The following is a 15,022-nucleotide window of genomic DNA, read 5'->3' on the forward strand; positions in this document are numbered from 1 at the left end:
ATATATATATATATATATATATATATATATTTATATATGCATAAACGACAACTGCTTGAGATTGACGATGTATAAAACCACTGTTCTACCCCAGGTCAGAGGGGAGTTAACACGCTGAACAACGCTGAACAAGGCAGTGACTGACCTGAAAAGTAAGACCATGGCAAAAATATCCACCAAGCAACCCTGAAGCCAGTTACAGAGACTAAGTGAAGTACCATCGGAAAGTCTACTAGAAGATGTGAATGCAGCTCTGCAGGCAATTCCTACATCAACCATCACTGGCATCAGTGAGTGAGCCACTTTAAAAAAGTATGGGAAAATAATTATAAAATGCTTTAATGGAACTAAATTGGTGAGATTTGTCAATATGCTAGGAAACTGTAGTTTAACATTGTATTAAAACCCTTGTGTTCTAGATTACCAGTTTATAAATTCTCTAATAAACTAAAAGGTGAAATATTATTAGTTATTAGTTTGTGATTATGCTACTATAGCATTTTTGAATTATAAAGGTTTTGTCCTCAAATCGGACTCAGGGTGGTCATTTGTAAACTTTGAATGTTTTTTTGCAAAGGCAAAGAAAATGTCTTATCTTTTTCTTCTGCTGGTTGAAATTATCAATGATGACACCGATGAAGAGATTCAGGGTAAAGAAGGAACCAAAGATGATAAATATTACAAAGTAGATGTACATGTAGAGGTTGTCCTCATATTTAGGCTGGTCTTCCACCTATCAGGTTGGAAAAAAGTACATTATAATCTATCGTAAACAAGAAAATGGAGTAGAAAAAGAAGTAAAGCTGCAGAGGCTCACCCTTCTAGAATCTATCGCAGCATACATAATGTCCATCCAACCTTTAAAAGTAGCCTGTAAAGCAGACAGTGAAAAGTTCATTTATATAAAAACTATGATAGACCAAGAGTCATCAAGAAGGTTTCTTACCACTTGCAAGAGTGCAAGGTATCCTGCACCAACATTGTCAAAATTGATCTTCACATTTTTCCACCTCACTTCTGTGTAATTTGCGTTAATCAGCGCAAAACACTCAGTTTTATTGTAGACATCCTCTGGATCAAAGTACTCTTCAGCTGTCTCATTGAAACAGTAATAGTACTTCCCAGCAAAAAGGTTTACTCCCATGATGCTGAATATGAGCCAGAAGATCAGACACACCAGCAACACATTCATGATGGAGGGAATGGCTCCTACCAAGGCGTTCACCACAACCTGCAGAGAGTCATAAGTAAACTAAACTGTAGAATGACAGTCACTGCAGATGTAAATAAACATTGAGACACAGAGAAATGCACTTTCTTTTCATATAAGAGGCTCACTTGTTGTAGTTGTTTTTTTGGTAAATCTTTCATGATGTACTGTTGGGGAGTGTAACAATACTTAGCAGGGCACACAATGCAATGCACAAGGTCAATGAGAATAAAAAGCCCTATTGTGACTTGACGTTTGATGCAGCAATAAAATTGGACGGATAAAAGCTTTTTCAAACATCTCTTGGGTCAGGAAACAAAAAATAAGAATGACTTATAACTAAATATTATCATGAAGAATAGAAATAAAAAACAGAAAAAATATCAATAGAAATATTATTACTCTTTCAAATATTTTTTTCTGAATCTACATAAAAATATTGATCAAAATATTATAAACAGAACATTTTGTTAGGATCAACAACAGTAGTTTTCACTTCTTAAGATGGTACTTCATGTTATAGATATTTTTTTATCAGAAGTTACATTTTAAGTCTAACGTCTCTAAATATCTTGTCATAGGAGGCTTAATTTTTTTAAAGCCAGTTAGATTTGTTCCATTGAAATTACAATAGATCAAAAAGTTACACCGTGATGTTATGTTACACTCCTCCAAAGAAATGTAAAATATTCTATGCTGATATTCAAGCCAATACACCAAGTATCAATCAGGTTTTTGTATAAAAAGTCTTGTGTCAGTTTTAAGAATTTTTGACAAATAAAAACAAATCTCTCATATATGTGACAGGCAGGATTTGAAGCCTTAACAGATGGAGAATATGTGAATGTGCATTTCTGCATACAGAGGTGCCATGGAAAAAAACAACAAAAAAAAAAAATCAAAACTATCAACAAGCAAACATGTATTTTTTGTGTTTAGGCCAATAGCTTATGTAGATTCAATGCATCAATATTAATATAACTGCATAAGTGTGATGAATTAAAACCATAGTGATGAGAAAACCCTGAAGAGTGATAAGCAAAGATGGCAGGGGAAGGGAAAGGAGGGGAGGGGGATATGCAACCAGAAGTTTGTTGATCTTCCAGTGTGACAATGCCAAAGCCAAACTGTGAAAAGATCAGGTAACAGGACACCTCAGGCAGAGCAAAAGTCAGAAAATGCTGAGCCCACGCACGGAGAGGAGTTTTAGTTTCTGCCAAACAACAACCAGAGGCTGATCGGAGCCATCAGACAAGCCAAGCGCTGTTCAAGCATGAACATGATTTTTTTTATAGCAGAAAAAGATTATTGATCTCCTGATAAGACCTACTAATATATGAAAAGGCCATTAAAAAACACACACTTGGCTTAGGTTTTAATATAGTCCCATTGAAAGAATTCATAATCCTCATACCTGAGCACAACAAACTATGATGTGTTTTATTGGGATTTTATGTGATGAAACAACAGAAAGTAATACTGTGTTGTGAAGTAGATCAATTTGAATTTAAATGGATGGAGAACAGAATTTCTTGGGAAAGTTTCTCAGTTCTGGATTTCCGATTTTCTCTGGCAGGGCTTGTGGCAAACCCCAGTAGAATTTCTAGAAACTGTCTTCTTGCTTTAGCAGATCTGTGTAGCTCCTCTAAAGCTACCATGCGTAGTCTTGCTGCTTCTCTTGCCTTTCTGGATGTTTTCATGAATGATCGTGCTTTGGTAATGATGCAACACTACCCCTCACCTTTCTGCTTTTTTTCCCGGGACCTCTATAATCTTCTTTAGTTTTTTTGCTCACTGATGATCCCTGACATTCCCTGAAGCCTTCACATAGCAGCTTAGTTTACACTGAAATTTAAATAAGGCAAATAGGCCCATTTACTAATCATGTGACTTTTGAAGTCTAGGTATTTAGAGGCTTCAGTATAGATTTGAGTATAAATATAATGAAAATGTAGACTATTAATGATTCATTGATGATAAATTTTTCTTTTCAGTTAAGAAATGTATATTATTTTTTGTTAGTTGCTCAAACATAACCATGATGAAACACATTTCAGTTTGCTGCTGTCGGGTAAGAAAAGCTGAACATTTCAGATACTATGAATTCGTTTGTTCATTTAAGTAATTTTGGAACATCACCACCACTCTAAGGGTGTCTACAGCAGGTAGTATCTAATATTTCAATTCTGTATTGAATTCCAGGTTTAAGGGTTTGATGTGACAGTTCACGCCAGCCTCTGGTTGTTTCTCTGCTAGCACCAATAACAGCTGACTTTTTATTTTGCTGCATCACTCAGGCAAAAAGTCAGGAGGAAGATATTTTTAGATCAGGTCATTGAAATACTCAATCAACAGGAGCTTTACCAGAATTCTACATTTATCATATGAAATGAAACATGATAAATCAAATCAGATGTGTTAAACCATCTGAGATGATCTCAGTCCATGCAAAAAGCTTCTCGGTTATTAATAGGTTTATTGCAAAAAATTCCCATCAGAGATTTTTTTTATGTTTTTTTTTTTTTTTTTGCCATTTCTAGCATGCGTTGATGCTTTTTTTGTTGAACTGGCATGCAAAAGGAGCAGCTGCCTGGAGTCTTAGGTCTTACCCTCATCCCTTCAAAACGTGACAGGGCCCTGAGGGGTCTCAAGGCCCTCAGTGTCCTGAGTGATTTAATCGGGCCTAGATCGGAGTAGCCCAAAGCATTAGCTACAAGGCTGACTATAGACACCTACACAGACAGGGACAGAAGGAGAAGGAAAGACAGAGGCAGAAGAAGAAGAAAGTCGCCACATAGTTAGAAGGGATATAGAGAGAAAGGTGGCCCTAAACCAAGTGTAAGGGTAGCTGAATTATTATATACAGAGTACAAATATAAGTCCTTTATGTGTAAGAATACTTATACAACATAAAGGTTCAAACAGTAAAAAAAAAAGGTCAATAATGAGTACCCAGAGTTTTCCCTTATTTAAACCCTTCTGTTTGTGTTTGGTTTAGTTTTGGCAAGCCAGTCTAGCATGATAACCAGCTTAACAGCGCAGTGAGCACACCTGGAAAGAAACTTGTGGTTGACACAGTGAGAGGAAGAGAAGAGAGTCCAACAAAGGGACAAAGTCGGAGGAGAGATGTGTTCACGAAACACTCAAATTAATGTGACACGATAGTTTAACACAGTACACAGTACAAAACGGTACCAACACCAGCGGGCATTTCACTCAAAGAAGGGAGAAAGAGAAAGAGAGAGAAGATTGCAGGCGGTTGAGGACAACTTTCAGGGTTAGAAGAGAGAGGGTAACCTGTGAAAGTAGGAACCCCATCACAGCACACAAACCTTACCCTGGACCCCAAACACCGACCTCTCTGTCCCCCTCCTGAGGTGCACAATGTCTCTCTTAACTTAAAGAGAGACAGTTATAGGAACCTGCTGTGAGAGAGAGGACAGGTCAGTATTAGGGAAAATGGTTAAGCTATCTTTACAGGATGTGAATTTTCACACTAAATAACTTTAGCTTATTTACAGTCTTCCTTCATAGTGTATGGTTATCACAAAGACTGTTCTCATACGAGGTCTTTTCCTCCCTTTTACACTGATTTCTGTGCTTTGTTTTTGTCAAACAAAATTTTAGATTTCGTTTTTTAAGAAAAAGCAGATCTATTTGGCAAAACAATGCACGTTTTAGAGTTATATCAATAAAAGCTGGTCACAAGTTAGCCTAAATGGATCTGGAGGGAAACCAGATAAACTCTGTGTACAGGTATACACAGTGTTGTTCATTACACATTCAAATTAATGCGTTCACAAGTAAAATACTTTTTTTTTTCTCCAAAATACTTAGATTAAAAGCATTTGATAATTTTTTTCTATTTTCTGAAATTGAGAACCTGGTGAAAAGATTATGGCTTTAGGGCTATCCAAGAATAAGATGAGTGGACTGCAATAATCTTTTTAAGTTTAAATATCTTTTCAAGTGTTAGCAGAATATATTTTTGAACTAAGAAAAAATAATCATTTTACAATTAACTAAAAATATTGCAAATAAAAATCTTGATTTTAGGGAAAAATGAAAAAAAAAAGCAAAGAAAATGAAGAAATTACATATAAAATATTGATAAACAACTTACGTTTTCAAAATGGAAGACATGGCTTTTGAGTAGTATGTGTATTTAAAGATGTATTTAGCATCAAATATCACCCTAATCAGCACATTGACAGGTACTCATCATAAGTAGTCTTTCTGAATGTTTTAGGTTGCTGCAGTTTTTGCAGACATTAAAAGTTCACCCACCGGAGTTGAGAGTATACCTTTGGATTTAACCATAATGATATTCAAATACACAAACAATGGGAAAATGAGGATGGAAATCTTGTTTCCACGGACACAAAAGATATTTTGTAGTGGGGTCATTTCTTCTTGAGCTGTATTTACTTGTGCATGAAAATGACAGTGACATGGCAAAAAATATTTAAAAACATCTAAAAATCTCTCAAAATTAGTATATTTACCCTTATATTGAACAGGTCTGCCAAAGGAATGAGTACTTTTACTCAAAAAAATCTAATAATTAGATATGCATTTAAAAAAGAACAATGCAATTGATTTTTTCTTATTCTTATTTGTCTGGTGGCAGAGTGTCTCATTTACATGCTTAATTGAAGAAGAAATGCACATATTTTAAGAAACATTGACTTACTTAGAACTCAGTGTTTTGCAGTGACACCAAACTGACATTAATACATTAGAAAAGGTACGAACAGAGCAAAATCCACTGAACTGCAAAATATAAAATGCAGTTAAAAACAAATGCTGGCTTGCAGGTTAAAATCCAGCAGACTTCAAGGTTAGATCATCTGTTTCTATCAAAGTCATTGTAAAATGAGCACACCTTCTTTAAATCTTTGGTATTTAGATATTGTGAGCTAATGCAGGATTTTTTAGGCTTTACTTTTTGATGGACATTTCAAATTGGATTTACCTGCTTATAGTGATGGCATGATTAGATATGTTGTTGAAAAATCTTGTAAAGAATTGAAAAGATTAACTTAAAGAGGGTGCACTTTTTTATTCTGGTAAGATATCAATATTTCTTAATACATTCTAACCAACAAAGATTACATTTAAAGTTCCTCAAGGACTCATTTTTGCCTTTTCTATAATAGGTAATTTGCCAGTAAGAAACAGTGGGAAAAAATAGCTTTTTTAGAGAGTAAAAAAGTAAAGAAAAAAACAATATAAAACAACAAGAACAAAAAATATCTCCACAGACTGCCCTTAGTTATTTAAAAGTGGTTAAAAGTTTCTTGATATGAAAAAGTCTATTTCTATTTCTCTCTTTGTCTTCCTTTTCTCTTTTTGTTTTGTTTCTCACTTAAAAAGTGCCCACCAACAGCAGCATACATCTACATGTATAAAAACATAATAACCTAATAATTTGATAAACAAAAACTAAAAAGACAAAAACATTCTGCAAAAAATAAGACACAAGGTTATTTAATTGTTACTCTGTAATAATAAATGCAATGAGTATTATTTCTCATAAGCTCAGCTTTTTAGCTACCTCCAAGTTTCATTGGAAAGCTAAAATCAGTAACCTTGCCTCACAAAACAGATCAACCAATCACGTTGCAGTATTATATGGTCTAAGGATGGATATAGCTGTGTCAAAAGTGAGTGCTGACAAGCCAACAAGCCAAACCAAAACAAATATGACAGCGAATGAGCCAAAGTGTAACTTGTTGTGGTTTTTTCACGGCATTTGCTGCTTTTCCATTTGTTACTGTGACTGGCTAAGACCAAACTTTGGTAGGTGGGCACTAGGTGTTGCTTCGTTTGATCAGCTCAAAATGTTCTTCTGAACATCAGAAACAACGGGAGGGTTCCCAGGTTGATAATGTGTAGAACTAAACCGGAGTACTACACATCAGTCTGGCTTTGCCAGGTTAGAAATTCATATCTTACTAAGCAGTCTGCTAAGTTATACTATTTAAACCTGTTTTTTTGGTTGACACCATTACAAACCAGTTGGCTCCAAAAAAAAAAACCCAAAATGTTTTGGTTTAACTAATTTCTCCAGTTAGACTCTGAACTCATCTTAAACCAGAACATACAAACACTAAGTCTACATTTTCTAAAATACAAATATTATGCTAGTGAGTTATATCATCATAATAAGAAAAGGAAAGACAGCAGACATTTGGAAACATAACATAATAGAAGATTACTGAATCAGTGATGCTGTTGCCAATAGTTTATCAGACAGTCTAAATATTATTGATTATTATCGTTTCTGCATCCTGAATGGAAACAATCAAACTCTCATTTAAGATCTTTAGTTATTTTTTCTATAGGATACAGGTAATAACTTCAGACATTGGCTGATTTGGTTATGTAAAAAAATGTTAGAAAAGTACACATACAACTTATACATTTAAAAGTAAAACAACATTAAAAATAAGGGGAGAAAGCCTGTCAGAGAGGTTAGAGATGATCAATTATGCAAAGGAAAAAAGGAAAAAAATAATAACAAAAATGATAGAACTTTTTTTTTTCATCCTGAATAGCATGCTTATGTTGAGCAATAAATAAATAATTATAGAATCAAATCTAAACTAGCATTATGGCCAACATCCCTCAAGATGCAGTATTACTACAAAACAGTTAAAGGAAATCTTTCCAAGTCAGAAATGAAAAATGCCAAAGCAACAATGCATGTGAGAAATATTGTATTGTTATTACTAAAATTATTGAGGCTGTAAATAGTTAACCATAAAAACACTGGTTCTTAGACTGGAAGAGGTTTGGGATTGTCTGGTTTTATGCTAAGTTAAATTGCAATACAAGTCAGTTCAAAGAAAGACCAAACCAAACCAAAAAAAAAAAACATGCAAGAGAAGCGCTGCTACCTGCTCAGACCAAAATTTACTAACCATAAGGTCTATTTATTAATTAATCCGTATATTCACAGGCTGAGTAATTAAGAAGTAGGCTGGAAATCTGGAGAAAATACTAAAGATGTTTAAAAACAATAAACTGGGCTCAGCTAATAAAATAAAATAAATTTTTTTTTAAATAAAGTGGGCTAAACATCCTATTAGAGGAAAACATTAGGAAAAAACCTGGAGGGATTTAAATACCCTGAAATATAGACCCACCAATAGGCGATTAAAGACAAAGTTTATATACCGGTATATATATATATATATATATATATATATATATATATATATATATACATATTTATATATGATGCTTAGACCATAACTTATGATGTTACAAAGTCTAAAGTATTGAGCTGAACATATGCAGATAAAATGAAACTGTACTTACATCCACAATGAAGAAGTCCAGCCAGCACCAGGCATTAGTGAAGTACTTGACAAAGCCGTAGGCCACCCATTTCAGCAACATCTCCAGGATGAAGATGTAGGTGAAAACTCGATCGGCATAATCTAAAATGATACGCACTGTCTTCCTCTGTTCAATGTACACGTCTTCAAAGGCCTGAAATATAGCAGAATAGCAAATTGGCCAGTGGATAAAATGAGATAACAAGTTTGGGGTATTATGAGGTGTTTTTTTTTCTTTATTCTGTTGTTTACAGTGATGGAAAATCAAATCCAACAATGACATAGGGACGAAGAAGGAATGAAGAAAGAAATGAAATATAATGACATTTAAGCATGTATTTAGGGAAGTTCAGGAGGAAATTTATACTAAACTACTATGACTATTATGAGGAAAATTATAATTATTATTATATTATTATAATATGTAAATACTTAGTAGGTATAGTTCCATGGCCTGCAGTAATCAGATAAGGAAGTTAAGTGTACCTGTGTTTGATAGACGTTTATTTGTTTAGACAAATCTGCCTTTCTATCATAAACAGAAGTTTTGTCCAACATTATGTAAAAACACAGGGATTATTAAAAGAGGATGACTGCCAACTCCATCTATGGCATGTATGCATTCTTCAGCGCATAAGTCCAGAGCCTTTTTTCTTTCAAAAGCTGCAAAGCAAGGCTGAATCATTTTGGGTAAAAGGCTGATGTATAACAACAATTTGCCTTCCATTAAGGACTATTATATCAGGAAGAGTTGCAGTCAGAAAAAAGCAAGGCTTGCAGATGCTCTCTTGCATTGGTACTTTTGCAGCATATTGCATGTTTATTTTCTTACAAAACCAACAACCAATCATGTTTTAAATAACTTAATCATAAATGACATGTTGGAATACTATTAGAAGATGAGAATGACTTTCGATGGTGTGTGGGTTTGTGCTTTTACCAAAGCTCCACTGCTGAGGAGGATCATGAAGATGATGAGGGTCTCAAACCAGTTGTGTTCCACTATCAGGTAGCAGGTCTTCCTCAGGAACCACCAGTGTTTTCCCCATCCGTGAGTGATGGGAACGTCACACCACTTGTATTTCGCTACACACTCTGTATGACGAATATAACACAACTGCTGACACATTCTAAACACGTTCTGGGGGTTCAGGGGTTTTTTAATGACAAAATACTACAAAGCGTAACTTATATTAACCATTAATAAATGCCTCTTAATATTACCTGACATCTATATTACAAGATCTGTAGAGTCTTTAAAAAATAATCTATTATCAAAGCAGCATATGTTTCTTTTAGCTTTTTCAATATTACATATATTCTGTTTAACAGCAAAGTATGAAAAAATGATTTAGCCTTCGCAGTGACTCAGCTTCAAACCAATTACTTCTTCCATAGTTGTGTTTTCCCTACCTAATGACTTTGATGGCTGAGGCTAACAGATTTGAAAAATGTAGCACATATGAATAACTATACATGGCTTTAAAAACAATCCCTATGATTTTTATATAATTAATCGTAACAAGAATTTAAAAATTTCTATTATTGTAGGGCATTTGAAAGCAAAACAGATCCAAAGTATGAAGTCTTCTCCACTGTGGTACCTTTCCACATATATACCGGTATATCGTTTATTACACTCCAAACAAAACTGGAATGTTTTGTTGGTGAAGCACATAGTTTCATGTGACCAAGTTGCCTCTTTCCAATGGAGTTTAGCCAACTCCAAGTTTACCTTCCTAATGGTAGGAAGTGTGTTGAAATGGACATTAAATCGCTACTTGCCATATAAATAGTATTTACGCTATTTATATGATAATGCTACCAAACCAAAATAAAAATACTTTTTAAAAGAGTTTTTTTTTCACAGATCTGAAGCATAAAGTCTTGTTTATAGTGAGCGTTGTTTACCATCAGTCCAGCAGGCGTCTGGGTCAAGATACTCCTCCACCACTTCGACAACAACCACCTCCTCTACATCCGGCTTGATGTCTATAGTGCTGCCCTCAGATGAACTGGTGTCATCCAGCTGTGAGGAAACAGCTCAGTTTAGTCTTAAGGAATTCATTTATTTAGAGACAGAGAAGCCTTATTATTTACAAAGTAAGCAACCAGGGATTTTATGCACTCCTTAGTAGTTATGGATTCCCTGATTTGATCCAATATGCATACAAGTTGCTGTAATACAGAATCTATTCTTAAAATTGCCTAACTTGCAGAGACATTCATATGGCATTTATCAATATAAAAAACACATATGATAGTATTGCTAATCTTTCAATGCTACATGTTTAAAAATTAGATTTGTGAGTCTTGAATATTTGATTTGCTATTAAATAATTGACAAAACTTTTTAACTAAAAAACAATAGCACGGAAACCTTAAATAATTAGCTTTCAGCACGTATTACTTGACTCTATCAGGGTGTTCTGTTTCTATATATAAAGATATATATATATATATATATATATATATATATATATATATATATATATATATATATATATATATATATATAGTTGTATTATCATAATTTGTCCAACTCTGAGCCAGATGAAGGTGACCTAGATCTAAATGTCTATAAAGTTTGCTCTTGATTATGATACTTGCACATTTATAATATGTAGATGGTAATGTATTTATATCCCCTCATTGAGCTCACAGCCTGTCCGTCTGTAGGGCTTATTAAAGTTAATTCTTTGCACTTATGTTCAGTGTAGCAGCATGCTTGTTCAAATAGATGTTCTGTCATTCACTCAAATGTTGTGCTATTATGTTGAAGTCTACAAAACCTGCATGAAATAATAAGTATAACAGTTTCTATGAAATGCTCTGAGTAATCAGATGGTGCCTGAAGCCGATGAACGGCCAATAAGATGCTAGTTGGAAACTCAAAAATCATATATATTTTTCCAATGTTAAAATACCCTACACCTGAGAGCTACCAAATCACACTGAAAGCAACACTTTCTGGTGTTATTTGCAGATGAAAGAAGACTTAATGTAAGCTATTTTTAGTAACAACGAGATGTTCAAAATATGGATAGAGGACACGAAGGGATATGACATGCTACTTAATAGCCAAGTTTTTTATAAGTCAGTATATGTCTGTCGGGCAAGGCTTCCAACAGACAACAGGAAGGCTAAATGGGCTGCCCTGTAGGTGTCCTTTTGAGCTTTTAGTGGTTTTTAAGTAAAATATTACTGTAAAATGATAGAGCTCTTTTGAAGATCTCAGATTAAAAGTAACAACTTAAAGATACAATCTAATCACTAAAATAAAATACAAAATCCAGATTAAAATGTCATAAATATGAGTATGGATGTTTATTTTCAATGCAATCTGAATTCCAAAAAAGTTGGGATATTGTGTAAAACATAAATAAAAACACAATAAAAGGATTTGCAAATCAGATTTAAACTACATTATATGCAACACTGCAAAGTCACACTATGTAACAGTCAAATTGGTCAACTTTGTTATTTTGCAAAATAATGACTAATTGCAATTTTGATGTTTGCAACACATTTCAAAAACAGCTTTAACAGGGTATGTCTACCAATGTGCTTTATCACCTTTCCCTTTCAAGATTTGTAGATAATATTTTTTCTAATTCTAACTTTATTCTTTATTAAAATATGTGCTCTGCATGTTCTTGATAGGAGACAGGTTGGTACTATAGGCAGGCTAGTCTAGTTTCCACCCTCAGTCCATGAAAAATATGTTGCTTACAATGCAGAATATGTTGGTTCAAAACCTGCTTGTACCTTTTAGCATTAATCGTGCCTTCACAAATATGTAATTTACCCATGCCATGGGCACTAAAAGACCCCCATAACATAATGTTTTGGCCTGGAGTTGACGACATCCATAATTTCTGAAAAGTATTTGATATGGGCTTGTGAGAACGCAGCAATCTTACAATCTTAAGAATCCTCTTGTTATAGCTTAATATAACAGTGTTAAAATAGAAATTGGATATGGGTAAAATAAATATGGTGGTCTCTTAGCTCAGAAAATTTGAATTTACCTACTTTTATTAATGATATGATTTTTGTATTTCAAATATGTGCTTAAAACTACAATAGTGACAACAAAGCTTAAACAGCCTGAGACACTTAAAACAGCTTCTGTTCTATTAAGTATGACCGCCCAGTATTTTCTCTTTAACAAGCAACTACAACTTACATCTTTGCTGTTCTCCACATCTGATTCGCTGCTGAAGTCCTCCGTGTTGAGATTTTCAAAGTCAGACTCTCCAACAGCAATAGGCACACACACGGTGAGGTTGGGGTTGTGGATGAAAGACATGTAGTCGTCATCGATCATGTATTTCCCCACACTGCTCCCTATGCCACTGGTAGTGCCGTTGCCATTTTTGGGATAGTCCAGGTCACGGTTGATTTCAACAGTGTGGTTTGCGATGCAGTTGAGCTTTTCCTCATAAATTCCATCCAAAGGCTTCTGCTCATCCTCTATGGGCTGTTTGGCATAAAGGGGAAAACAGAAAAACAGAAAACACTTTTGGAAAACCTGGACACAGACAATGAAATCAAAATTGTAAAGACCACAAAGATACACTATACTTCTGGCATTGTGTTCAGGTATGGGGCCATGAGAGACAGATTTATGTAAAGAAGGCACAGTCCTTGTATTATACTTTGTCATCTTATATCTTTAATATCAAACTAAAAAGGAGTAAAATGGATAAGGCTATCTGCTCTGGTAGTAAGAGTGCAGTTGTTATTTGCTAAAGAGACCAGGAATACCTATTTTGCTTTGAGGAGCAACTACTGGCTGCCCTAAAGATAGTCAGTGGTGCTAAATGACATCATTACCCATGATTAGAATAACAGAGGTACTTTGTTTTGCAGATTGTCCTTATTCCAACATGATTCTAGAAGGGACTCTAAAGAAACACTCTGGCACTATTACTCCGATTGATTCATTTTCTTTGATCAACGTTGAATCAATGTTGTTGGAAAATTTTTCTTTTTCACTTTTTCCACAGATATAAGCTTAAAACCATAGGAACAGTGAGAAAGATTGATATCTGCAGCATCTTTGACATATTTTAAAACCAGTACAACACATGCCTAGTTGTTATGTACCTTTTTTAGCACTGTGGCAACAAAGATCCTCATGTTGGCCTTGAACCAGGCGACTCCAATTTTGATGCGGGCCACAGCAAGTTGGAGGTTGTTGGGCTCTCCGTCGTCGTCAGTGGCAGCAAGGTTGTCAGCACTGAACGAGCTCAGCAGCAAGGCCAGAAACAGGTTCAGCACCTTACCAGAAAACACAACACAAACTCTGGAACCCTAGAACTAAATGCCATTGAGCTACTGTGATCATGTCTTGCAATATATACTTTTTTTCTTACCACTAGATTGCCAATAACCATGACCATCATGAAGACGATTAAGCACATGCGCTGTCCTGCCACCTCCATACAGTCCCACATTGTTTCAATCCACTCCCCACACAGTACTCTGAACACGATCAAGAAAGAGTGAAAGAAGTCGTTCATGTGCCAGCGTGGGAGCACACAGTCTTCTGCAATCTTGCACACGCAGTCCTTGTAGCTCTTTCCAAACAGCTGCATGCCCACCACGGCAAAGATGAAGACGATAATGGCCAACACCAAGGTCAAATTACCGAGAGCTCCCACCGAGTTACCAATGATCTTGATCAGCATGTTGAGTGTGGGCCACGACTTGGCCAGTTTGAACACTCTTAACTGCAAGTGTGAAACAAGAATATTGAGTTGTATTCTTAAGAAATTTAACAAAATAATGACATGTTCATCTCATATTTGGGTAGTCTAAAAAATTTAACAAAAGATTGTTTTCCCCTCACCAATCGGAAGGACCTGAGAACTGAGAGCCCTTCCACGTCAGCCAGTCCCAATTCAACTAAACTCAGGGTCACAATGAAGCCGTCAAAGCAGTTCCATCCTTCTTGGAAGTAGTAGTAGGGGTCCATGGCTATGAGCTTGGCAAACATCTCCCCAGCAAAGATGCCGGTGAAAACCTATAGGGGGACAACAAATTAAAATCTGATTTTAGAGGGATTTAGTAGACAGATGTAACTTCATGAAGTGATATGTAGTAATGGAATTTCTTTTAATTTAAGTGGTACCTTTTATATACTGTACATGTTGTTCCCTTTTCAAAGTTTTGAAGATTTTCAATACGTGTAACAAGTCAACCAAAAAAGGTATGCAGTTATATTGCAGGTAAAAAATACAAAGCCTGGATAATGGCTTTTAATGAATCCAAACGTCCCGCTTCTAAAGCAAGATGTCCGACTGAGAACACAGCCATGTAAGCATCTGAACTGATCAAATAGAGTTTAAATATATTACTCACGTTGTCTACACTCACCGGCCACTTTATTAGGTACACCTGTCCAACTGCTCGTTAACACTTAATTTCTAAGCAGCCAATCACATGGCGGCAACTCAGT

The 15,022-nt window shown here is 35.1% G+C and overlaps 1 protein-coding gene across 1 annotated transcript in view; it reads right to left on the bottom strand.

The window, feature by feature from the left end:
- LOC107082088 (sodium channel protein type 8 subunit alpha-like) overlaps positions 1-15,022 on the bottom strand; it is a 65,628-nt gene that overhangs the window by 3,320 nt on the left and 47,286 nt on the right. The window contains exons 16-26 of the mRNA XM_015370551.1: positions 14,414-14,587; positions 13,938-14,294; positions 13,669-13,842; positions 12,746-13,039; positions 10,468-10,585; positions 9,497-9,651; positions 8,537-8,710; positions 3,820-3,942; positions 947-1,231; positions 818-871; positions 574-733 (exon numbers count right to left, since the gene is read on the bottom strand). Coding sequence (XP_015226037.1) covers positions 574-733; positions 818-871; positions 947-1,231; positions 3,820-3,942; positions 8,537-8,710; positions 9,497-9,651; positions 10,468-10,585; positions 12,746-13,039; positions 13,669-13,842; positions 13,938-14,294; positions 14,414-14,587 — 2,068 coding nt within the window. The remainder of the gene's footprint in view (positions 1-573; positions 734-817; positions 872-946; positions 1,232-3,819; positions 3,943-8,536; positions 8,711-9,496; positions 9,652-10,467; positions 10,586-12,745; positions 13,040-13,668; positions 13,843-13,937; positions 14,295-14,413; positions 14,588-15,022) is intronic.

The sequence above is a fragment of the Cyprinodon variegatus genome, unplaced genomic scaffold (genome assembly GCF_000732505.1).
Source record: "Cyprinodon variegatus isolate N-32 unplaced genomic scaffold, C_variegatus-1.0 Scaffold47, whole genome shotgun sequence".
In the NCBI taxonomy this organism is placed as follows: Eukaryota; Metazoa; Chordata; class Actinopteri; order Cyprinodontiformes; family Cyprinodontidae; genus Cyprinodon; species Cyprinodon variegatus.